The 25,208-nt window shown below is 38.1% G+C and overlaps 1 protein-coding gene across 1 annotated transcript in view; it reads left to right on the top strand.

The window, feature by feature from the left end:
- USH2A (usherin) overlaps positions 1 to 25,208 on the top strand; it is a 729,748-nt gene that overhangs the window by 343,901 nt on the left and 360,639 nt on the right. The window contains exons 23-25 of the mRNA XM_034667668.1: positions 14,727 to 14,886; positions 16,257 to 16,428; positions 22,042 to 22,189. Coding sequence (XP_034523559.1) covers positions 14,727 to 14,886; positions 16,257 to 16,428; positions 22,042 to 22,189 — 480 coding nt within the window. The remainder of the gene's footprint in view (positions 1 to 14,726; positions 14,887 to 16,256; positions 16,429 to 22,041; positions 22,190 to 25,208) is intronic.

Here is a 25,208-nt window from a genome sequence, read left to right as displayed (position 1 = left end):
GCCAGGCTGTTCTAGATTCCAATATTTTGTCTTGCATCTGTATCATTATACCATATTTACTAACTTGTGTAAAATATGGTTAATGTATGCACATATCTCTCTGTCTATCTCTCTTACTACTCAAATGAAGTTTTGTTATTTTCTCTCCGCAGGGTCAATGACCATATCTTACTCTAGTTTGTTTTGTTTTTACAGTTTTTGTTTGGTTTTTATTTGTTTTGAATGGTCTTTGAGAGGGAATGGAGAGATTGTTGGTTTGGGATTATACAAAAAAGACAAAATAGATCCAGGCCTCCTGTCTCTATCACCTGTAAAGTATATCAATTTTCACTTTTCTTTTCTAAATCCATGCTTTAAAGACGTTGTCCATCCAAGAAACATAGAGAGTCTTGGGGCAACTGGGTGGCTCAGTCAGTAAAGTGTCAGTCTCTTGATTTGGCTCAGGTCATGATCTCAGGGTCATGGGATGGAGCCCAGCACCAGGCTCTGTGCTCAATGTGGAGTCTGCTTGTCCCTCTCTGTCTGCTCCTCCCCCTGACCCCAGGCTCTCTCACTCTCTCAAATAAATAAATAAAATCTTAACAAAAGAAAAAAAGAAACATACAAAGTCCCAAAGTATAAGGTTTGATGCAGTGACCAGCCATTGATTATACCCTGAAGTGGATATAGATTAAGGGATGGTGGATGGATAGATGATGGATGGATGGATGGATGGATATAGATACATTTATGTCAGATTTCCCAGATCTAATGTATCTGAATATATAATAAGTCTCATTAGTTCTAATACCCATATTTTACCTGCTCATCACCCTCACCTGCTCATAGATGATCTCTGCCTTCTGCAAACTAATCCTCATGCATTTCTGGGGAGTCATGTGGGTTTTTTCACATGCACTTGGGATCAAGCCTGACACTAATTGGCCAAGTGTCAGAGTAAGGCTTTCAACTGATTGGATGAGGCCCACCCCATTATGGAGAGTAATCTGCTTTACTTAAATCAACTGATTATTAAGTATTAATCACAGGAACATCTAGACTAGTGTTTGTCCAAGTAAGGGGACACCATAGCCCAGCCAGGTTGATACATAAAATTAATCATCACAGACATATTACTTTATTTAAAATCATCAGTAAAATATTATTTCAGAAATAAAAAGTTAGACACTTCTCATAGTGTGAACACTTATAAGTGTTTTTCCTGGAGGAATGCCAACAGACCTTTCTTTGAAAATTACTGTTTTAAAAGAGAAAAGCCTGTCATTTTATGGAAATGGCTCAAGGATAGACAATTCAGTAAGTCTTATAATGGGCTGAAGTACTTCTAGCTGTGACATTGAAGACTTCTCCAGCTTTTATAAATACAGTGGTTGCTTATGATGCATTGAGTTTTCACAGGTTGATGTAAAAGCACAATTTTAATAGGGTATTTATTTATACCCTAGCATTGCAATTTAAGTTCTGAGAATCCATTGTGTTCATTTTACACATTCTCTTCTTGTATGCAGGAACAATTTTCTCAGCATATCATTCCAAATTAAATTGCAAGGGCATTTTATGATGAATTAAACAGGTGATCCTCTCCAAGCCTCTGTAATGATTAGAGCAAATATCCAAGAAGTAAACATTTTTATCACAATATCACTTCTCTCATACTCATTACTTCTCTTATCTCACACGCAGTGTCCAGTACAGGGCTAAGTTAGAAAAGTGTTAAATTAATATTTAAGAATTGATGATGGGTCTTCAATGAAAACCATTCTCAGGCAATCCTTTACTAAGCTGGCGGGTCAGGGTGTGAACCAGGTAGAGTCCCCTTTGTGAAAGAATGGTCTTGCCATGGACACCTCCAGCCTAAATCCTGCACTGCTTTCGGAGTGAATTCAGGTGGCCTCTGATTCTCATACAGGGTCTTACACAGCTGATCTCTTAGAGCTGGAATTTTGTTATCTGTACATTAGGAATAACAGTACTTGTTTCAGTTATTTTGAGACTTAAATAAATGAGAGAGTATAGAACATATTTAACAAGGCCTGCCAAACAGTGTGTAGTCAATGTTATAGCCATTGCTGTTATTGAATTAACAACATCTTACCTTCAATATTATATTTTTGGGGAACGCGCGTTCATAAATGTATTCTTTTCATGCTACAGATAGCTAGACACTTATCATTATTCTCATTATGTCTCATTAACTTCTGTTCTGTATGAGTAGAGTATTGTCTTGCAATATATTAACTGATTCCTAAGATCATTAAAGAATATGAGAGTAGCAAATGTCCACCTAAGTCTGAGGGAAATCCCCCATTTTTGCAAGAAATATTTAGCTAAGTAATATGACTCAAATTTCTTTAGATAATATTCCTGGAAATTTATCTCGATTCTCTCCTCTTTGGTTTGTGAGTGAAAGCATTTATGAAAATTGGAAGCCTGTAACTGACTCCTTAGTCTTACCCAGAGGTAAGGTAGAGGAGTGGGTGGGAAGTTAGTGTGTGTGTGTGTGTAAGGGGAGAAAGAGAAGGGGATACAGAGAGACACCCGGGGGGGGAGGGGGAGAGAGACAAGAGAGCACTGCTCTAGGGTTATATTATAAAAGTAACCAAGAAAAACAACCCTGGGCTCAGTATACTATACTGCATTACAAATCAGGTATCAGAGATGCTCAGAAAGCCAGACTGGAAGACAGCTAGATAAGAATGCTGTCAGCCTAAGGAGTTTTGCATGGAAGCCTTTTGTTCTAACCAGCCAAAGAAGAAAAGAGGAAAAATGAGGAAGCATCATCCTTCATTATCACGACTGACAGTAATGGTTCCTTTTTTTTTTTTTTTTCCAAACTAGTGACTGACAACTCCCAGCAGGCTGGGCTCCCCCACAGGGTGCTGCTATCCTGATGGATGGACCAGGTTTCCCTTACCACCAGTCTTCTTATCGCAATGAAGTTTTTACTATTCAACCGTCAGGAAGGTCCACAATATTAGATGTCATAGGGGATGCCTCCAAGAAGACGCATCCTTGTTCTCAAAGAACTTACAACACCATGAACACTCACACAACTCATCTGAGGACGCTCACAAGGGAGGTTTGTTAGGAAGGCAGCTAAACAGAGTACATATCTCGCACACATGAAGGAGAGACAGGAGATGCTCCATGTCCACTACAAACTTGGGACAAGGTTTTGATGAAGGAGAGAGCTGTGGATTTCTCTGATGAGGTGGAAAATATTATAAACACCAATAGAAAATTTGTTGAGTCATATCGTTTGGGTGCGGTTGTATTTATGAGGACTTCTCAGGGCAAGTGATTCCAGTTCTGCAAATTAGTTTGAAAGCACAGGATGGGATGTTAGTGGTGGTTCGTTGCTCACCTGGCCCAAGAGAAGCCCTGTTGCAAGTTTCGGCTTCTATGAAAAGCAGAAGAGCAATGATGTTCAGGCTAAAGAAAGCCTCTGTTTTTATTAATTATAAGGTCAGAATCTGATTTTCTGGAATCAAAAGGCTGAGCAAGCAATCGTGAAGCAAGGGCTACACAGTGGCAGAGATGAATGCGACCTGACATCCCACGTGCGTTGTGGCATAGCTCATTGCTTTCCAGGCATCTGTGGAAAACACACCACCTCTCAGGTCTGCCGCCTCAGACGTGTTCTCACTGAACCATAACCTAGCAGTGGTTCTCAGGTTGGAATACCAAATGACAAAAGGAGTTACCTAGACTTTCCAACATTTTTAAGCATCCTGGTGATGATTTGTGGGAAGGATGCCTAGGCAGGAGAAAAGAAAATCCAGAAGAAGCTGTGTTTTTCATTTACAAAATGATACTAGGAGGTTGTCAGAAAAGCAACTAGATAACGTACATTAGATATATAAGAAGCAACAATGGCATTTTAATTTTCTAATGGGAGAAACCAGTAAGGTATAAATTCCTCAGTTTACACCAGGAGTTAAAAGAAAATCATTGCCTACTTATTGGTTCATTTTATAAATTGAGATCAATGAAATTCTCTGAACAACAGCATGAAATCAATCGTAAAATAGCATATAATTCATGGCCGGTATTGTAAATTATGTTTGCTTGACAGTAATCGGTGAGGTTTCCATGCGCTGGGATGCATTTCCGTGTAACGTGTCTCAGGATGATGCCTGTGGATCCATTTCTAATGCATATTAGAGTGATCTGTTTTTCCCTGTCTACAACTCCCTGTGTTTGATCTTATGCAAATGATGCAATCAAGCAAATGGAAAACAAGATGCTATTGCTAAGGGGCTCTGACAAACAGTGGCCTTATGTTTTCAGGGTTCCCCCACCCTCCATTTCCTTGACTCAGATTTGTGTACATACCTGCAATTGTTTGAATCCATTGATCCATTACATTGTCCTTGAAGGGCCTAATCACTTCTGTAGAGACGGATTACCAAATCAGTTGCCGTTAGGCAGGGAGGAGAGAGTTATCATTACAGTCCTCTTTGCTTTACATTATAAATTGGTGGCTTTGTTTATGCTCATTCCCAAAGAATGCTTTAGTCCTGCTTCCCCTGCAACCCTCTTTTTCACTTTTTAAAATTGACTCTTTAAGAAAAACCCTCATTCCCTTTGTTACTTTTCAGACACCTACTCTTTTTTCCCCCACCTGATGCGGCCTCCTCTTTTCTTCTATAATTTTTCTTCCTTTTGATCACATCTCCTCTTGTTTCACCAGGCATTTCCCAGTCGGGCCACCTGTGCAGCTTCCTCTCCCATGTACCGTGTTAGATACTATCCCCTTCTTTTTTTCATGCCTCATTATTCAAAGGACACTAGTGACACTTCATCTTCTTATGGAAATACATTGAGAATACTCCACTTTGGGGTGGACGGTATAGGCATTAAAATGACTTGGAAGTCAAAAAAGCCATTTAATCAGTCTGGCTTTCTTTGCACTATTGAGTTTATAGTTTTTAAATTCTCAGGATCAAAAGAAAATCCTCGATTCCTATTGTAACAAAGGCACAGTAATCAGATCAGATTTCCCAAACTAGAAATGTGGCCCACCAAATTTATGTGTGTGTGTGCATGAATTATCTTAAGGAAAGTGATTGGAAAAATGTTTAATTCTGCATAGGCTTGAAAATCTTGGCTGTACGGTCATCATAAGCATAAATGAGGTACCAGTGAATGTGAAGCATTTATAAATCTGTCGATTAGCTATCTACCTGTATCTCCATTTCTATGTAACTATTTATCTATATCTTCACTTCTGTAGCTACATTTGATAACGGATTTCCCTCCCATAAAATTTAGTAGTTAGATGATCACAGTTATTCTCAGGGGTCCTCGTCCTGTCCTCTGATGATGTAAAAACTTCCAGAGTGGGTTACATAGTTTCTTGGCATTTGGAGTATGGCCATCCATGGCACTTTCCTTCTTTTGCAAAAGGATCACTATTGAGATATCTTGCTCAGATCCAGGAGATCCCTTCATTGCTTCTGTATCACAAATGGGAAACTGAAATCCTTGCACTGTTTTCTGTGGTCCTGCCTGCCTACAAACACCAAGGACATTTCTTCAGCTGGGATCTGTCACCTCCTTGGGACTCTATCTTGAAAACAGGGGTCAGGGCCCTCCTCCCAAGAGTCTGTACATGTCTTCTATCATTATACCATCATTCTGGGAAATCTGAGGTGGTGGAGGCAAAGGAATATACACTTCTTCGTTTTCCCAACATTATATCTGAACATTGAGTAGTCTCTGCTCCCCCCCAGTGACTCTGTTCAGGAAGTTTCTCTTGCTCTTTCTGCTCACTAACCAACCGGCCACATTCTGTTCTATAGATATTACCTATTTTATAGATAAACTTTGGATTTATAATTTAATTAGGAGGGAAATTTAGATGAGAATTTAAATGAGGGGAAATGGGGGGTAAGGGGAGGGCAGAAGGAAAACAAAAAAGGTTCACAGGACAGCCATACTGATCTCAGCCCCTGAGGCACTGGTATCAAACATTGTAGGGGTTCCGAGGACAGAGCTATACCTAAGGGCTCCAATTTTAGACCCCACTCAGTTCCTCTAGAGAACTAACCAAATCATGGGAGGAAAAGAAAAGATCAATATGATGAAGAAAGAAAGAAGGGAACAAGACAGTTATTACTGAGGAGTGCCAGCGGTCCAGTTGAAATTGGAAAAGCTAAAATTCTAGCCGACTCCTTCACTATGTTCGGCAATATTTCACATTCACATTTCAAAAGTATAGGAAACATTAGAGAAATGAGATGGTGAGATTTATCCGGAACTAGGAGTGCATATGTTGAAGTAGTCTGGGGAGGTGGAAAACTCTAGGGAGCTGGAGAGCATGGCTTTGAAAGGGGTAATCAAAGATCACCTCAAGGAGAATGCAAATGTTGCGAATCGTTTGAAAATGAGAAGGTGCTAAGAGACTAGATATTGTGTGGTGACAAAGGAGTGATTGCATTGACGTGACAAGAGGAAGAGGTGAAAGGCTATCAGTTTGCGGTTGGAGAGGGCAGATTTTAGATTAAGAATCTTGGAAATAGTTTCAAAGATGATCAAGTAGCGGGTATAACTGTGCTGAGTGTCGAATAAATGAAGTAGAGGTGAAGGACATTTGAGGAAGTTAAAGTGAAGCCAGATTCAGAGATGAGTCATTATTGAGGATGCTGGAGTTGCCAAAAAGGAATTGTAATTGAAGAGAAAACTGAGCCAATGCTGAAGTCATTGAGGAAAGGAGAAGCATGACATAGAAGGTATAAGAGGGTGTGTGTGTCAACTAGGCCTACATTTTCTTAAATAATGAATTGATATTGGTAAATTATGGCTGTCCTTTCTCCATCTACACATGTATATGTATGCATATCAAAGGATTTGAAAAATATATATAACCAAAAAGTAAATAAGATTTAAATTATTTTTATGCCTTCCCTCTGAGAAAAACGCTGTTGACATTTTGGTGTATCTCTAGTCCTCGTTTCTTATGACGCATTCATGTTTGAGAATTACATTTTGGCATTCAGGCAAGCACGACTTTGCCTTTTTCCTTTGTTTTGTTTCAATAACGAGTCTCTTTCATCTCACAATTACAGACCCTTCATTGGCCTAACAATTCATTAAATTCTTGGAGATTTTTAGATGTTATTCTATTTCTGAGAAAAAGTTGGCAGTCTGGGTAAGGGGCGTAGAGATCTCCCTCTGGTCTTGCCCGTTCTTTCACTCAGCATATAAAACTGTGCTAAGTAGACATCATATCAGTCCTGGAGATATTGTAGAGTACATGATAGGAAAAAAAAAAGTATCTGTCTCCACTCAAGGAGTTTACATCCCCCTGGGAGGGATATAAAGTCAAGAAATGAATAACACGGCAATTTCTGACATCTTTTGGTAATTATAATAAGTAACTAAACAAGGCAATATGACAGAGAGTATCTGGGGATGGTGGTAGCCACACTGTTGGATTATCAGGAGAGAACACCCAGAGGAGGATGAACCTGAAGAATGAGAAAAATTCAGCCAAGTACAAACAAGGAGAAAATAGATTTCAACTAGAAGGAATAGTAACTGCAAAGGCCTGGAGGCATGACATTGTAGAGTCAAAGAAACAGAAATATGTCTAGTGTATGGAAAGAATGAGGAAAAGTAGGCAGATGTTAAGTCAGCTAGTATTTCATTGACCATTATTAGATTTCATTCTAAGAGAAACAGAGGGCCCAAAGCAGTATTCTGGGGAATCGAACGATCACTCTTCACTAATGATCTTGCTTCTTTCTTCACTGAGAAAATTGAAGCAGTTTTAAGATAAATCCCATACACTCCCATGACCATCTACCTACCGGCCAGCATTCATACCCACGTTGTCTGCCTTCTCTTCTATAACTAAAAAGTATCTGTCCCTTTTCCTTCTAAGTCCAAATCCTCCTCTTTTGTACTAGATTCCATTCTCTCACATAATCAAGGCAAAGCTCCAATAACTCTCTCCTCTTTCATCTATTACTAATTTTGCCCCTTCTGTTGGGTCATTCCCATAAACATACAACATAATTTTTATCTCATTTTAATTACTTTTTTCAAATCCCTGGACTCTACTTACCTTCTCTCTACTGCCTCATTTTTCTACTTTACAACAAAATTCCTTGAAAAAGTAGTGACTATAAGTCACTATCTCTGATTCTTTGCTCACTCTCTCACAAACTTACTTGTCAGGCTTTAACACCCGTAACTTCACTGAAACTTTATTGCACAAATACCAATGACTGCTGTATTGTTAAACAATGGTCAATCTCTAGCTCTCCTCTTATTTGACCTATCGCCTTTAAAACATTTGATTTATTTAACTTCCAGATACTATAATCTTCTTGTTTTTCTCATACCTTACTGGTTGCTCGCTCTTTGTTTTTGTTTTGTTTTGTTTTTTGGTTGATTTCTGCTTTACTCCCAGAAAAAAAAAAAAGATACCAAAAGATTTGAATCCGTTTATCTTTTCTCTTTTCTACCTACACTTGCTCTATTAGTGTTCCATCCACTTTAAATGTAATATATATGATGATGACATCTCAAATCATACCTCAGGCCAGGACTTTTTTCTGAAATTCCAAATTTATATTCTGATTGCCTAATTGACATTTCCATTTGTTTGTCTAATTAAGCTATCAAACTTGTCGTGTCTAAAACATGAATTCTTTATCTTCTCCTTCAAAACCTGTTTTTTCTGTGATCTTTTTCAACCAAATTAATGGTTATTTCATTCTTGTCTTTGCTCAGGACAAAAACCTTGGAGTCAGCTTTGATTCCTGTCTCTCTCTCATATACTACATACAGTGCACTGAGGAATCCTATAGTTTTGCATATCCAGAGATCCTTTTGGAGTGATTTCAGCAAAATGACAGCATAGGGACTTCTTGGGTCAATCCACCAATCCCCCAACCCCAGACTCCTGCCCAGAAACACCAATTTGAACAACTATTCACATGTAAAATTACCTTCCCAAGAGCCACGGTTTCCAAATCAGGGATTATAGCACTTGGATAAAGAACAGAAATAAGAAGAGATGCATTAAGGAGAGTAGGGAAGATCAATTCATATAACCTCCATTTATCCTTACCCCAAATCCAGGCAACCCAGCACTGACCAAGACTGGGAGAAGAGTAGAGTGAGCACCTAACTTCACTATGCCAGAGCTGGCCTGTTCAGCACTAGGCTGAATCCTAGGCTGTCTCCCTGTATGGAGCCATCATACTACTTGATTTCAAAATATCTTACAGAGCTATAGTATTCAAAGCAGTATGTTATTGGCATAAAAACAGACACACATATCAGTGGAACAGAATAGAGAGCCCAGAAATCAACCACGCATATATGGTCAACTAATTTACAACGGAAGAGCCCAGAATAGACAATGGAAAAGGACAGTGTCTTCAATGAATGGTGTTGGGAAAACTGGAAAGCCATATGCAAAAGAATGAAGCCGAACCACCATCTTAACACCATTCACAAAAAGTAACTCAGTGCACTCAAGGCTTGAATGTAAGAGCTGAAACCATAAAACTTCAGAAGAAATCATAGGCAATAAGCTCCATGACATATGTCTTGGTGGTGATATTTTGGATCTGACACCAAAAGCACAGGCAACAAAAGCAAAAATCAACAAGTGAAACTACATCAAACTAAAAAGTTCTACAAGGAAAAAAAAATCATCAAATTAAAAATGCAACCTACTGAATGGGAGAAAGTACTTTGCAAATCATATATCTGATAAGAAGCTAATATCCAAATTGTACAGAGAACTCATACTAGTCAATAACAAAACAGACAAAAAAAACCAGTCCAATTAAAAAATGGACAGAAGATCTGAGTAGGTATTTTTCAAAGAGAGACATAGATGGCTAACAGGTACATGAGAATATGTTCAACATGACTAATCATCAGGAAAATGCAAATCCTTTGGATTTGCAATGAGATATCACCTCACATCTGTTAGAGTGGCTATCATCAAAAAGACAAAAAATAACAAGTGTTGATAAGGAGGTGGAAAAAAAAAAAACGGGGCGCCTGGGTGGCTCAGTCGTTAAGCGTCTGCCTTTGGCTCAGGGTGTGAACCCGGTGTTCTGGGATCCAGCCCCACATCGGGCTCCTCCACTGGGAGCCTGCTTCTTCCTCTCCCACTCCCCCTGCTTGTGCTCCCTCTCTCTCTGTCTGTCTCTATCTCTGTCAAATAAATAAATAAAATCTTTAAAAAAAAAAAAAGGAGGTGGAAAAAAAGGAACCTTTGTATACTCTGGGTAGGAATGTAAATTGACTGCAGCCACTTTGGAAAAGAGCATGAAGGATCCTAAAAAAATTAAAACTAAAATTAAAACATGGCCCAGCAATCCCACTTCTGGGTATTTACCCAAAGAAAATGAAAACACTAACTCAAAAATATGTGTGTACCCTCATGTTGATTGCAGTATTAAATATAATAACCAACACACGGAAACAACTTAAGTATCCACTGATGGATGAAGGATAGAGAAAATGTGGTATATATACACAGCAGAAGATTATAAAGTAATGAAATCTTGTCACGTGCAACAACATGGGTGGACCTTGAGGATATTACTCCAAGTAAAATAAGTCATATAGAGAAAGACAAAAACCATATTATCTCACCTATATGTTGAATTTAAACATAATATAAGCTTATAGATATAGATACACACCACACACACAGGCACACACAGGCGCACACATATACAGGAATGATATCCGGCCCTGTAAAGAGGAATTCCTGACCTTTGAGACAATATGGATAGGCCTTGAGGGCTTTATGCTAGGTGAAATAAGTGAGACAGAAAAAGACAAACACTACATGTTTCACTTATGTGTGGAATAAAAAAGCCTAACTCATAGAACTAGAGAACAGCATCGTGGTTGCCAAGGGATTGAGGCCAGAGGGCCTCCTTGGGTAGAGGAATAGGGAGGTGTCAGTCAAAGAGTACACACTTCCATCTCTAAGATGAATAAGTTCTGGTGATCTAAGGTATAGCATGGTAAATAATAGTTTAAAATACTGTATTTATACATGAAATCCTGAATGTTATCACCACAAAAAAACACAAAAACGTAATTATATGAAGGGTATAGAAATGTTAACTAACCTTCTTGTGGTAATCATTTTGCAATGTATACGGGTATCAAATTATCACAATATGCATCTTAATCTTACATATGTTATATGTTAATACCTCAATAATGCTGGAAAAAAAATATCCAGAATCTGACCATTTCTCACTTATGACAAGCCTCCACTTACTTGATTACTATAGTAGCCTCTTAAGTGAAATTTATGTCTATGCTCTTGCTCACTATACGCTATGTTCCACCCAGTAGCCAGGCTGATATTCATGAAATCCATCTGATCATGCAACAGTTCTGTTCAAAATCTGCTAGAGTCTTCCATATGGGATCTCAGAATAAAACCCCAAATCCGTACAAAGACCTCCAAGGCTCATGTGATCCAATCCCTCATTAAATCTCTGATGTCATCTCTTACTTCTTTCTGCCTTATTTGCTCAGCTCCAGCAACACCGACCTCCTTGCTATATCCATGCCAGGCGTGTTCCTCCTTTCAAGCCTTTGCTCTGTCTGTTCTCTCTTTTGGAATGGCCTTCTCCATAGAATCCCAGATTTACTCTCACCCCTTCCAAGTCTTTGCTCAATATGTCACTTTCCTGCCAAAGCCTCCACTGACTCTTGCCTTTTAAAATTACCTTGCACTCCTGATTCCTCTTGCTCTATTCTGTTTTCTGTAGCACTTTTCAATTATATGCCACCAACAACCTTAAACCTTGTTGGACATTTTAGTTAAAGCCATGCTGTTTCCTATCTTCCTCACCCATAACACCTTAGATCGTCTGGGGATAAACCCTAACTATGAACGCAGGACTTGACAGGATTTGGTATTTCAGTCCTGGCTCATCAGTCATACTGGGCCTCTTAAGTAACATGACCTTCTCAAACATACTTACTTCTTCATCCTGGTATCCCCCATTCCCCAGTGGGCATAGAACTGCAAGTTTCCCAATCCACGGAGGAGGATATTTTGTCACAGTGAAAACCGGATATGGATGGTAACCTTGGAACTAATTGCTACAGGAGGCTATTAGGCACCTGAGGCAGATATGCCTGGTCAGTTTAAGAGTTAGGTGATCAAGGTCACTTTCAAGTATGGAGGTATAGTGGGAAAGGGAGTGGGGCATTCTGTAATGAGGAGATAGTGGGAGGTGTTGATATCATGTTGATGCAGTCTGACCTCACCAGCCTGAGGATGGTAACTAAGGATTAATTAAGGTAACTAAGAATTAACTAAGGTAACTAAGATTCAACTAATGATTTTTGGATGCGCAAGTCTGTCCCAGCAAACACAGGCAAGCAATCATCAGGCCACATTTGAATGATATGACTTCCTCACCACCTACAAACTGGGTAGCCAAACCCCTACCTCAAAAAGCTAGAACATAAGGAAGCAAGAAAAACTGCCCCATCACAGAGTCTGTTGGCCAAAGAACAATGTAGCATCCAGTCTCATTTGCAGCTGACCAATACGATCTGAAATGGCTGAGAGAGAGGCTCAAGCAAAATATTCCAAAGTCACTCCGAATCAACCACATGGAATACAATTTCGGCAGAGCCATGTTCTTTCAGAAAAGTTAGATGTGCTCTGATATTCAAATGCTACAGCTTTCTCCTAATTGCACTGACTTACCCATTAGGGATTACTGCTTTACTCTGGGTTCTGTGTCTTCCTTGATTTCGCTCCTGAATCCAGACTTAGAGAAAGATCCCTAGTTTTGCCTGCCTCGGGACTGCAAGGAATTCAGACAGATAGTAGAGATGAGAAGTTGCCTGGTCACCAAATCCCTGTGAATCAGAAAGAGAAGGTGAAGAGAACAGGGGAGCAGCAGATAATGTGTTAGCCTGTTAATCCATTATAATTTTGGCCAGAATTGGACCTGCTAGTAGGAGCTGTTCCTTGCATGAAATTTTCCTACAGTAAATAGTTTATACTCATTGTAGCATATGAGACCACTGTTCCCATATTTTTAACTTAGTAAGTTTCATAGAACGTTGGTCTGAATGACGGTCCCCCAGTTCTGTCTGACTTGTGTTTACACGGTGTTGCTGTTCTGTCATGTCTCCAGCAGTTCCAGGCAATGCCAATGCCGTACAGCTTTACCCCTGGCTTCAAAGTGTCCTTGTAACATTTTCAGAAGTGACCACATTGCTGGGGGGGTGCCCACCTCATCCAATACCACTGAATACCAGAGGATAAAATTATAATGAGAACAAAAGCTGAATCTAAAGCATTATGAGTCTCTTCTTGAGGGCTATTCTTTTGGTCTAGTGTAACTACATTTAGCATAAAATTATTATTTTTTGCCTTTTTTCTGATAACCTACATGTTTAACCAACCGACTGTACTTTGCCTGAAAATCAAAGTGTTCTTTCCCAGTTTACTTTTGCTATCAGTGTACTACAAAATCTATTTCCCTAGATTAGATTGTATTTCATTAGTCTTTTAAATGTGGAATCGTAATGGTTCAAGGTTAATAAGATTTAAAAATATGTGCCACTTAAATTGTGACTAACTTATTTCAAAAATATTCCAGAAAATAAGAATTTCTTCTAGTAATACGAAAGTATGAATGATATTTAAATCTTGGTAAAGTTAACTGCACTTTGGTTTGGTTCATCAATAAAATAATTATTGAGAACCTTTATAAATGAAGTGCTCAGGGTATTTCAGAATTGAATTAGTAAATTACAGATCGGTTTATTCTAATGCAAGGGAAAATGGTATCCATTAGAAAGGCAGACAGGTAGAAAGTACTCGGGAGGTTGATGGGAGAGATCATGACTGGCCCGGGTACTATCCCACTCTCTGTCATTGTTCATACCCAGCTCAACTGTGCCTAGATCATCTCATTCACTAGTTCCTTATTCATTTATTCAAACATATACTCAGAACCCACAATGTGCCAGGCACTGTGCTAGATACTGAGGATGAAAAATGAACGCTTCCTTCACAATGTTCAGTTTAATGGATCAGATAGTCACCTAAACAAATCATTATGACAGCGTTATAATGCTATGCAGAGGGTGTGTACAAATCTGCAGGAACCAAATCCATGGAGAGGATAATAGCTCCACCTTGTGCCAGGGGTCACGGCGGGATGTGTTAGGAAAATCTTAAGAAAGAAATGGGCTTTTGCACTGATCTGGACAACTTGAAGGCCAACAAATAGTTGGTCAGGTGGACAGAAGAAAGGAGTTAGGCAAAAGGAATTACAAGCACAAAGTCATTGTTACAAGTTATGTATTTGCATTTCAAAAGCAACTCCCTTTGTCTTCAAATATGCTTTAAAAATCATTTAAAGGTCTCATTTATTTTTTAACAGAGCGGTTGAAGTAACTCTAAACTCAGAAAATGATTCACCTGGTCATAGACATTTAAGAGGACAGTCACATTGTTAAAATGAGAAAGTTAAAGCAAGAGTTTGACTGACACTTGTCTATTTAAAAATAACCGTAGTATATTTAAAGGATAAAACAGCCTATATCTTATTGCTGTTGATTTTTAGGGCTATTGATTCTTGTTTTAAGCTTTACTTTAACGGTTCTAAGAAGTGGGAATATAGAGGAGGAGTGGGATGGCCTGAATAAAAAATAGGATGGTAAATAAATTCTTTTTTTTCTCCACCCTCTAGATTTAGCAGTATTTACGCCCTACCAGTTTGTACTCGGTGCCTGCACACTTGTGGGATGTACAAACAGTTCCCTGGTCGTACTGCACACGGCACAGCTGCCGCCGGAGCACGTGGATTCCCCACTTCTGACTGTCCTGGATTCTAGAACTATATATGTACAGTGAGTAGAAATGTTGTCTCTGTCACACACTGGTTTATGCAAGAATCCCAGTGAACTCAATCAAGGGAAGGGTTTGTGACATAAAATTAATTTTATTGTGATGAAATGCATAGAAGTGATTAGTTCAGTGGTTCTGGGAACCTTTGATTATCACTTGCCAACTTAATTTCCATTTCGTCTCCATGCAATCAGGCTGAGCCACATACGTACACAGATTCTGTGCAAACTTCAATAAAGGGAAACTGACCACTTACAGGACTGCCTTGGGCTTTCTGTAGGGGAGGCATTATCCACGATGAGTTGAAATTAGAGCCTAAATATTTATTTTCTTTTTGAGTATAAACTAGGACCTTTTTGTTCCCTTGAGGTTGAAGTCAGAAAGGAACTTTCACAGACAGGCATGTTCAGATTATTTTTGATATGAAGTGATTCTGACCCATTTCCTAATCTCTGAGGTGCAAAGTATACTGTTGTACTGAATCGAAACTTAACAAACCTCTCCTGCCCCCAATTAATACTTGTTTACATTCATCTCTGTCGGTCTCAGTCTTCCCATCTGGAAAAGGGGAGTTCGGGCTGAGTAAATTAGGGTATTCATCCAGGCTGGGAAACGTTATGATTCATACCCCATTGTTCCAGGTCTGCGCTGTCCTATTGGCTTTCAGTGCTGCCCTACGCTGAGCCCGCATTACTTACACCAAAAGATTTCCCTCTATTCTCAGTATTTCTCAGCTTACCAATTCTGTCTGTTTTACGATTTGCCCCACTCATATTCGCTGACGCATTGTAAGCCATATGTGGGATATCCTCTACTTTGCCTTCTTTCCTACCAATTTCGATCCATCAAGGAGATAGTCTTCCGTGTCTACGTAGAATCTCACCTTATCCATGAAGCTTGATTTGACTACTTCAGCACTTTGGTTCTCAGCTTCTCGGTATTCTAGAGTTGCATGTTAATTTGACATTAGATGGCTGCATTTTTTCAAGACAATTATGTTATTTCTCTCCTTCTCTCTCTCATTTTTCATAAATTCTCAAATGTTCTACTTCTCTCAATTTTTGTTCTATGGCTTAAGTTCAAAAGTGAGTACTCACACATTTTTTTATATTATTACCTAATTAAAATTATAAGTAACTAGAAAGCAGGCACTATGCCACATTTTCTTTATACCATTCAGAAGAGATATTTAATAACTACTAGGGTTTTTTTTAAGCTTTTAGTGTGTGTGTATGAGCATGTGTGTGTCTGTGTGTGTGTGTGTTCTGAATGGCATAAATTCAAGTTCATATGCATCCTTTAAAAATCTTGCACATTTCAGGTTTGACTTGAATGAATGATGGATAGTCATGCAATATTTTTCCATTCCCAGGTGGAAACAACCAAGAAATGTAAATGGGATTCTGGAGCGCTATATATTATATATTTCAAATCACACGCATGATTTTACAATTTGGGATGTCATCTATAACAGTACAGAACTTTTTCAGGATCACTTGCTACAATACTTGTCCCCCGGTAATAAATACCTCATCAAGCTGGGAGTAAGTTCACTTTATTCTGTCACTTTCTCTTCCCTTCTCTTGCTGCTTCTCTCTTCTTTTGTCCCATCTTCTCTCTCACCTTCACTTAAAAAAAAAACAAAACCCAAAACTCATGTATTGCTATTGAGATTGAAAACTCTCACTTCACAATGTAAATGGGAAAGTGATATGATACCTACATACTTATTTTGTATTACACAAAATGATGGCATAACAATCTGAGTCAGTAGATTTTTCCCAATCTAATTTGGGATCATCAGAAATTATTTCTTCTTTGTTATTTCTAGAATGTCATAATTGATAAGGGCTTTTTCTAAAATGCCTGAATTAATAAGGTTATTTCCCTATGTTGCTTGTATTCATTTGGAAAACAATGTATGGTATGAAAATTTAGATCTTATATTTTAAAATGAAGGTTTAAATGACCCCCAAATATTCTGGATTGTGATTATAGTCTGGTTTACATTACACTTCTATCTCAAAAGAACAGTCACTTAATAAAACCCTAGAATCAACATACTTTAGAGGTCTTTAGACAGACAATAGCATTTTTTAATGCAAAATAGCACTTTTATACAAAGGTCTTTTAAAAGACCTTGATATTACTGTGGAATTTATACTCAGTAGTTCCTTTTGTTTTTTGATGAAATATAATCTTTTTTAAGTTTAATAGCACATCTGAAAATAACTGAATATAAACATGAGATTGTCCCTATTTGTTTTAAACACACTCTTCATTTTATAGCAATACCTATATAAGGATATTTGCTTTGATAAATGCCATAGAAAATATTCTGCTCTTGATTATGAATAAATTTACATTTATGTAGACACTGTGTATGCATTCATTTTACTTAACATGCTCTTGAATGCTCTAAACATTATACCACGAGAAAATAAACTACATTCAACTATTGCTAACTGTCTGACCTGACACCACAAAACAAGGGCAATCAGACAATGTTAAAAATCCTATTCAGAACTGACTCCCTGTGCCTAGGTGTTCAGCACGCAGATGGGCTTGTGAAGCAGTCTTGGATTACTTAATTGTATTACTCAAGATTTAAGAAGGGTATTAACTTGGTTTTCAAAAACTAATACAGAAATCCACACTATTTTCAAAACAGTGGTAATGTCACAATCCAGAAAAGACTCTATTGCTTAGAAGCAACCAAAATTAAACAGGAATTTTTGTGCTCTTAGTTTTTATCAGGAGGCAAATGTCATGAAACAAAGTTCTACTCAATTTTTAGGATATGAGTGCAATCAGTGTCAGTCCACCCCAATCTCCTATGTTTTATACATCTGTGATATCTTGAAGAATAAATACCACTAGATTAGGGGTCTACTTGTCTGCATTTCAATTCAGATTTTGCTACCAACTGTGTAACCAAAGGCAAATTCACTTAATTGCACTGATTTTTATGTTCTTTAAGCCTAAAATCAAGGCTTTGAACTAAATGATTTTTAATGTCCCTTTGAGCCCTAAAATTCTATGACACTAAATCATTCTGTGATCCCAAACAATATTCTATGGCATCAAATGAGATCTGTCAGCCGCTGAGTAATGTTGATGCAGGACGTTGTAAAGATGTGGAAGTCCTTGCCCTAACTCTTGTTAGGGAAATAAATTTGCTCACATTATTTTTGATTTCGCTGTATTTAGTAGTGGAGAAAATATACTAATGTATTTCAGGAAGTAGTCAACTAAAAAGTTTTTTACCTAACTCTATAACCAGTAAATTAAGAGAGCCAGAACATTTTAGGTTCATCTTGCTTAATTGAAGGATTATTGTCTATTTCACAGTTTCAACATAATAACTAGCTTTGAAGGTCATAGATTAGTAGATGGAGATTAGGTTGTCAGCCAAGGGCAGTTGCCTTTGTAAATAGTCCTAGCATGTTGAAAGTTCTGGAAAATAAAACATACAGATGGCCAAGCCCTTAAAAGTAGAAGCAGCTACATGAGGATTCAAGCCAATGTGATTTACTCGGAGACACTGTGTTACTTCATTTAACTTTTCCTGTTAACTGGAGTATACACTCCAGAAGGGTAGAGACAGCATCTTTGAAAATTCTATATGCAGAGTCAGGCACAGTGCCTCTCAGCAAACAATTTGTGAATGAATGGATAAATGAATGAACACTAAGTATATGTGTTTCATAAAGAATCTGAGACTTCTGATATGAATTCCATGATTTGCTGTAAGAAGGCCGCGTCGGGGACTGTGTGGATCCAAGCATATGCTTTTCCTACTGGAAGAAACAGCATAACATGTCGCCACGCTCAAGAAATGGTGTTGTGGAGTGTGGTAGCTCCGAGTAAAGATAATAAGTCAGCAATTAAATAAAGAAGCTAGTAACACAGACTAGTAGCAAGATATGTACGGCTTGATAATTTTCATATTACAGCTAGATGTTTGCCTCTTGATGAGTGTTAAGTGTTAAATATCTTTCCTGGAAAGATTCTTGGAAATGAAGAGCTTAATTTTTCAAAAGATCATTTATAGGTAACATGGCCTTGTTCCTTTTCTTCATACTCTAAGGTATGCTGCATTCTTAATATTCTCAGAGACTACTTACCTGAAAACAAACTATTGAAAAAGAGAATGCTAGCTTCGGATGTTCCTAATAGTCATCATTTCAAAATAATTGATATGCATTGATTAATTACTAATTTCCTTATACCAAAATTCAGTCCCCTGTTTGATCAGAAGTTACTGGAGATTTCAGGATGGTAGTATGACTTTGTCACTTAACAAAAATGGTTGTAACTGAGAAAAGCTCTAGGAGATGGGATGAAATGCCTTATTGTGAAGGCTCAGAGGCTTTCAAAGACCTTGCTGTTTCATAAAGGTATCTTTAGTCAATCCTACTATTTTGTTTAGTTTTTCCAAACCAGAATTTTAATCAGCATTCAGTTGCATTGCATGCAGTGGCCTCTGGTGCTGGTAGGTCAAACAAGGTACTGATTCGTCTGATTTCATTTAGATAATATCAGTTAGGCTCGACCAATGGGAAGCAGCTTTAGGAGTGTTTATTTCCTTATTGAAGGAAATGGTCACTTAGCACCTCTAAATGCATGCAAAAAGGATGTGGGGGGAAAAATGAAATATTTTGTAGGTAATTCTGCTATTTCAGCAACTTCTTAATAAATTCTGTTTTATTTGCAAGAATAATTGTCTCACAAATTCCCTGAATTCTTAGAAGACTCCTTTGTCAAATTTTGAGTTTATGGATCTTAGATGTCATAACCCAAAGATCAATCCTTCCAAACCAGAGGATGTCTTTGTTTATCCCAAAAGGCGTCCTAAAATTCTCAAAACAAAATAAATTTCAATTCACGTTTTATTTTTAAATATATATAATTACATGTCTTATAGTCTAGTATTTCTTTGGGGAGAGTTAGCTGGTGACAATTCTTAGGACATAAATAAGAAAAATAACAGTGACAACTAGACTATCTGAATTAAATCCCAATGTGTTATGAGTTTAACAATGAGATGCTCCAACATTTTTTCCCCTCCTAAGGAAAAAAGTCTAGGAACTGCAAGTGGATAGATTTCTCTCTTTCTGAGGACTGAAAAGAATGCTCTTTCCGTCATTTTCCTTTGATAATTCAGCTGTCCCACTTGGCCTCTTTCCCTGTCATGTTTTCTAGTGGACTTTTGGCATGTTTGAAATTTTTTTTTAATTTTTCTATTTTAATGTTCAGATAGTTATTTCTTGGACTAACAACAACATGTCCTAGAACTTTGAGTCATGGTTTGGTCACAAGCTCTATTGATTCCTCTTTACTTGCAAAGATTTTGTTTTAGGAAGAGGATAGTTTATCTCTTCCATATATATGCACAGGCTGCAGCAGAGAATCAGAGGGAACCCACAGAGGTTAATTAGGTCCCAATCTTAATGCAATTTCATGCCCAAGCCACAGTTAAACTCACCAGAAACTTGCTTACGCTGATGAGAAATTATCCTGAAGATATAGGCTACTTTTGTATTCTTACAAGGGAAAGTGAGATTGAGCTCCTTGTCTACTGACCATTCAGTATTTATGTTTATAATAAAGAATTTGCAACACCTTATTAAATAGTACACTGAAACATAAGAAAATATCTTTAAAAATAAGTCAACTCTCTCTTATTTATAGAGAAATGGATTTCAACTGTGTTCATTATCAAAAGGTTATTCCCTCAAGATCAAGCTGAAAAGCAGGGGACAGACCCAAAGAAATAAAAAGGTGTTTTAATTTTTTTATGCTAGCAATATCTACCTTCCCTAAAAATGGACTAAATGCCTATCTGCTTTTTACATTGTCCATGATTTTGCTTCGTTTCTTAATCGGTTTTTGGTAAATTTTAGTGCTTTTTGAAATATTTTTAAATTTGCATAAATTACAACTGGACCCTAAAGAGATACTGAACAAAGTTTAAGTGTAGTTTTCAAATGTCTGTGTTATATAAAGATACGATTGCTAATATTTGTGAACGAATATAGTCTGGAGACCCCGGTGTGTCTGTCTCCGCTTCCTGGAGAAATGTTTATCCAATAAGTTAGGTAGCAGAGATACTTTCCTAATACACTTAAACATTTATTTTGGAATTACTGGCAGTTAGTTATGAGAGTACACACGGAAGTTTCCAGGCATTTTTTTTTAAGATTTTATTATATTTATTTGAGAGCAGGGCATGGGGGAGAGAGTGCACGTGCACGCGATCCGGGGAGGAGCAGAGGGAGAGGGACAAGCAGAACTCCCTGATGACCCCAGAGCCTGACGCAGGGCTCGATCCCATGACCCTGAGATCATGACTTTAGCTGAAATCAGGCGTCAGATGCTTAACCAACTCAGCCACCCAGGGGCTCCCCAGGTATCTTTAACATCCATGTTTTCATTTATGGCATTAGTAACAGCTATTAGGGAATGGGAGGATTCTGTGATCAATTTAAGTTTGTTGGCAGTGTAATGAACCCATTTCCTCTGGTGCATAAGTAAGTGATTTGATCCTTTAAGCCATTAAACAGTCACTCAACAACTGCTTTGTTGCTGATATATGAGAAATACTATTTTATTCAATTTTACATTATGTTGTACTTTAAACACATTGGTCACACTATCTCAATAAAGGCAATTATATTTGCTGTCGATCTTTTCTTTTACTCCAGATTACTTGTTTTTATCCTGAAGTAGTTTCAGTCTCTAGCACTGCCCTCATGTAGTGTGCACACACACGTGTGTGTCTGTGCATGTGTGCACTGAATTCCTTCTTGGAAACTTTGTGCAAGGCTGATTTCATCAAGGCGATTCGCCCAGGCAGTAGACGCCCTCGTTCTAGGCTCTCACATAGGATGTACTTATAATTCATACATGCATACGTTTGGGGTTATTTTCTAACTATTGGAGATGGCTGTCTTATGTCCTAAAAAGCAAACTAATTAACTGTCAGACCTCAGCGTTGAAACAAATTTATTTGGTGTATGTTGGGGGGGCCGGGGTGGTAGACCGGGAAGATGTATTTCAAAGAATCTGGAACTCTTGTTACGAATTCTCTGTTTCCAAGGCTCACTAAACTTTGGGGACCCAGAGTGAAATGTGTTTTTTGCATTTCTCCTCAGGCTTGCACAGGGGGTGGGTGCACCGTGAGCGAGGCCAGTGAGGCCCTGACTGACGAGCAGGCACCCGAGGGTGTGCCAACCCCCAAAGCGCACTCCTATTCACCTCACTCCTTTCACATCTCCTGGACGGAGCCTGAATATCCAAATGGTAAGTGAACTCTTTTAGCCTCAAGTTAAAAAGATGATTAGCAAAGGTAAATTAATATTCTAAATGGCAGCTTATATGTGGTGCTTAATTTTTAATGTTCATTTTAGCACATAAAATACCTGAGATAGTATCATTGTCTGTAGTTGGGAGATTGTAGTTTTTAGGCTAACACACAATTTTGGTGGCTCAAAAGTGCTCCCTTTTGATAGTTCTTGTGTACTGCATCTTATTGTTCAATACGTTCCAGGAGAGGTGGAGAGAAGAGATGAGGATTCCCAAAGTTCTGTTGTGACAGTGACATTCTATTTTCAGTGACGTTCTGTTTTTGACAGTCCTGAGTTCATTCTCAGAGAGATAGAGAGATGGAAAGTCCATGCACATCATGTATTTCAAAATGCTTTTGACTGAATAAGTTTATCTTAGAAGAGACCGCTTGGAACTCTGTATTTTTAATATATTATATGTAAATATGTCAGCATGCAGTTTTTAAACTGTGCATGTGTTAAAAATATGTGTTTATACTTGTTTAACTTCAAGTTGATTGTGTCTATTTCTAAGTGACATATGCATCTTTGCATAGGTTAGAGAATTAAGTTAGCCAGTTAAAGTTGGCTAAAATAAAATCTTTTTTTTTAAAGATTTTATTTATTTATTTATTTGAAGAGATAGAGACAGCCAGCGAAAGAGGGAACACAAGCAGGGGGAGTGGGAGAGGAAGAAGCAGGCTTATAGCAGAGGAGCCTGATGTGGGGCTTGATCCCATAACGCAGGGATCACGCCCTGAGCCGAAGGCAGACGCTTAACCACTGTGCCACCCAGGCACCCCTAAAATAAAATCTTATTACAAAGAATTTGTAATAACTTGGAGGCAGAAATTACTTTATTCATTTATTGGAAATATCTTTAAGTTTCACACAACATACTATCATTGTTCCACACTGATGGAAACTTATGTAACACCAAATTTTGTTCCCTTTAAGATAAACATCAAGACTTTTAATATCCTAGAAATTGTTTTAAGTAGCTTGTTACTGAAAATTGAGATGGCCTCCTTTAGCATAGCCAAAAAGGATGGAAGGAAAAAATGGTCATTTTATTAGTTTGTCTTATGTTTACTATGATATTAATTATTCCAGTCATCTCATTTTAATTAAACTTTTGGCAAATGCGTTAGATATATTTGAGGTAATAGAGAGCTCAAATAATTAGTGTGAGTGATTATCTCTGTTATTGAAGTGATTCCCATACTGTTACAAATTTCCTAATAAAAAAATGAATGGATCTCTATTTGATACTTACATGAAACAGTCAAAAAATCTTGTCATACTTCGTGCTCCACAAATGTATCTAGCCCATAGGTGGCAATGTAAATATTAGTGATTTATTCCAATTGGATTGCTGTTCATTGCCATTATGTGATTTGCATAGTAGAACATTTTCCTTCATACCAGTTGGTCATGGCACCTGGAACTGCAAGTATACTCAGAATCCTAGGTGGACCAGAGAAATACTTTCTACATTTCAAAGAATATTTGCATACTATGTTTTGTGCATTTACAAGCGGTTTCGAAATGTATTCATTGAACCAAAAAGAGTTTGAGAGGTTTTGGAGGTTTGTGTAAACACTTTCATTGTATTCTAAAGCCTTGTGTTTAATCACATCAGAATTTTCAAAATTTCTGTTGTGGGGCAATGGTTAGACATTTAAAAAGTAATGGTGTTCCTTTAAAAAGAAAACAGTTAACTTTCATGCCCCTACTTCTCTCTGCCCTTGCCCCAAATTTTCCAGTGTTTGATTTTTATTGTCTTTCATCTGGAGAGGGAAAATCTGATTGTTCCGCTATTTGTTTTTAAAGCGCCCATACTTCCCCCTAAAAATCTGAAGAATAAAATCCAAATTCTTTAGTCTGGTATTCAGGTCACTCCCAGCTTATGACTCAACCTACATTTATAGAGCCTTGTAACACACATTCCTTTCAAGAATACTTACGGCTTACTGTAGGGTTGCAAGACGTGGGTGTGGAGTCAAGTAGGCCTCGAGACAAATATTATCGCTGCTGTGTAGTAGTGTGTTACTTTGGGAGATGGACTAAATTCCATGAGCCCCAGTTCTCTTGATTGTAAAATTGGTGTTGACAGCCCCTATTTTCTTTCCGTCTTTACTGTGGAAACTAACTCATTCCTCAGAACTAAACGTGGGCCTCTCTCTTTTTTTTTTAAGATTTTATTTATTTATTTGAGAAAGAGAGTGAAAGTACAAGCTGGGGAGGAGCAGAGAGAGAGGGAGAAGCAGGCTCTCCATGAGCAGGGAGCCCAACACGGGGCTCAATCCCAGGAGCCCGAGATCTGGAGACCTCCACATGGATTTTTATTACCCTTTATATTCAACATACCCAAGTTGATTTCTCCTCATATTCTCTGCCCCTCTACCTGCCCTTTTTCCTGTATTCCTCCACTCCCTGATTAGCACAACCCAGTCATGCCAGCCAGAAGCCTGGGTGGCATTCTTGACTTCAACCCTGGCTCACTCCTGGCTTGTCTTACCATATGACCCTCAAGTGCACTCCTCTAAGGAAGGTCACTGATATTTCTCACCCAGGTAACTTCAAGAGCTTCCTCATACCCTGCAAAAATCTTAATTTGTTCATTCAAAGTCAATTATTTGATGACCTACTAGGTCCCATCATTCTGATGATACCAAAATGAATTTGTCTAATCCCTGATCTTAAGGATATTAAGGTTCCTTAGGGGAACAAATGGTCACAAGGTAGGGATGTGAATGAGGTGCCAACTGTATGGAGAAGAAGCTCCCAGAGGAGCCCTACGGGTGTACGAGTGTCATCTCTCTGGGTCTCCATTAGATGTGGCAAGTCCAGAGATTCATTAGCATTTGGACTGTCATGTTGTATAACAGTTGCTTCTTGCATGGTTTTGCACATGCTGGGATCCAGAATCTTGACTCTGTTAGTCAGTTATATATCTCAATAGATTATTTCACTAGAACTTATTAACATGAAAA

This window comes from Ailuropoda melanoleuca, chromosome 8 (assembly GCF_002007445.2).
Source record: "Ailuropoda melanoleuca isolate Jingjing chromosome 8, ASM200744v2, whole genome shotgun sequence".
Lineage (NCBI taxonomy): Eukaryota > Metazoa > Chordata > Mammalia > Carnivora > Ursidae > Ailuropoda > Ailuropoda melanoleuca.
The sequence above is the reverse complement of the archived record's forward strand: the minus strand, read 5'-3'. Positions and strand labels throughout refer to the sequence as shown.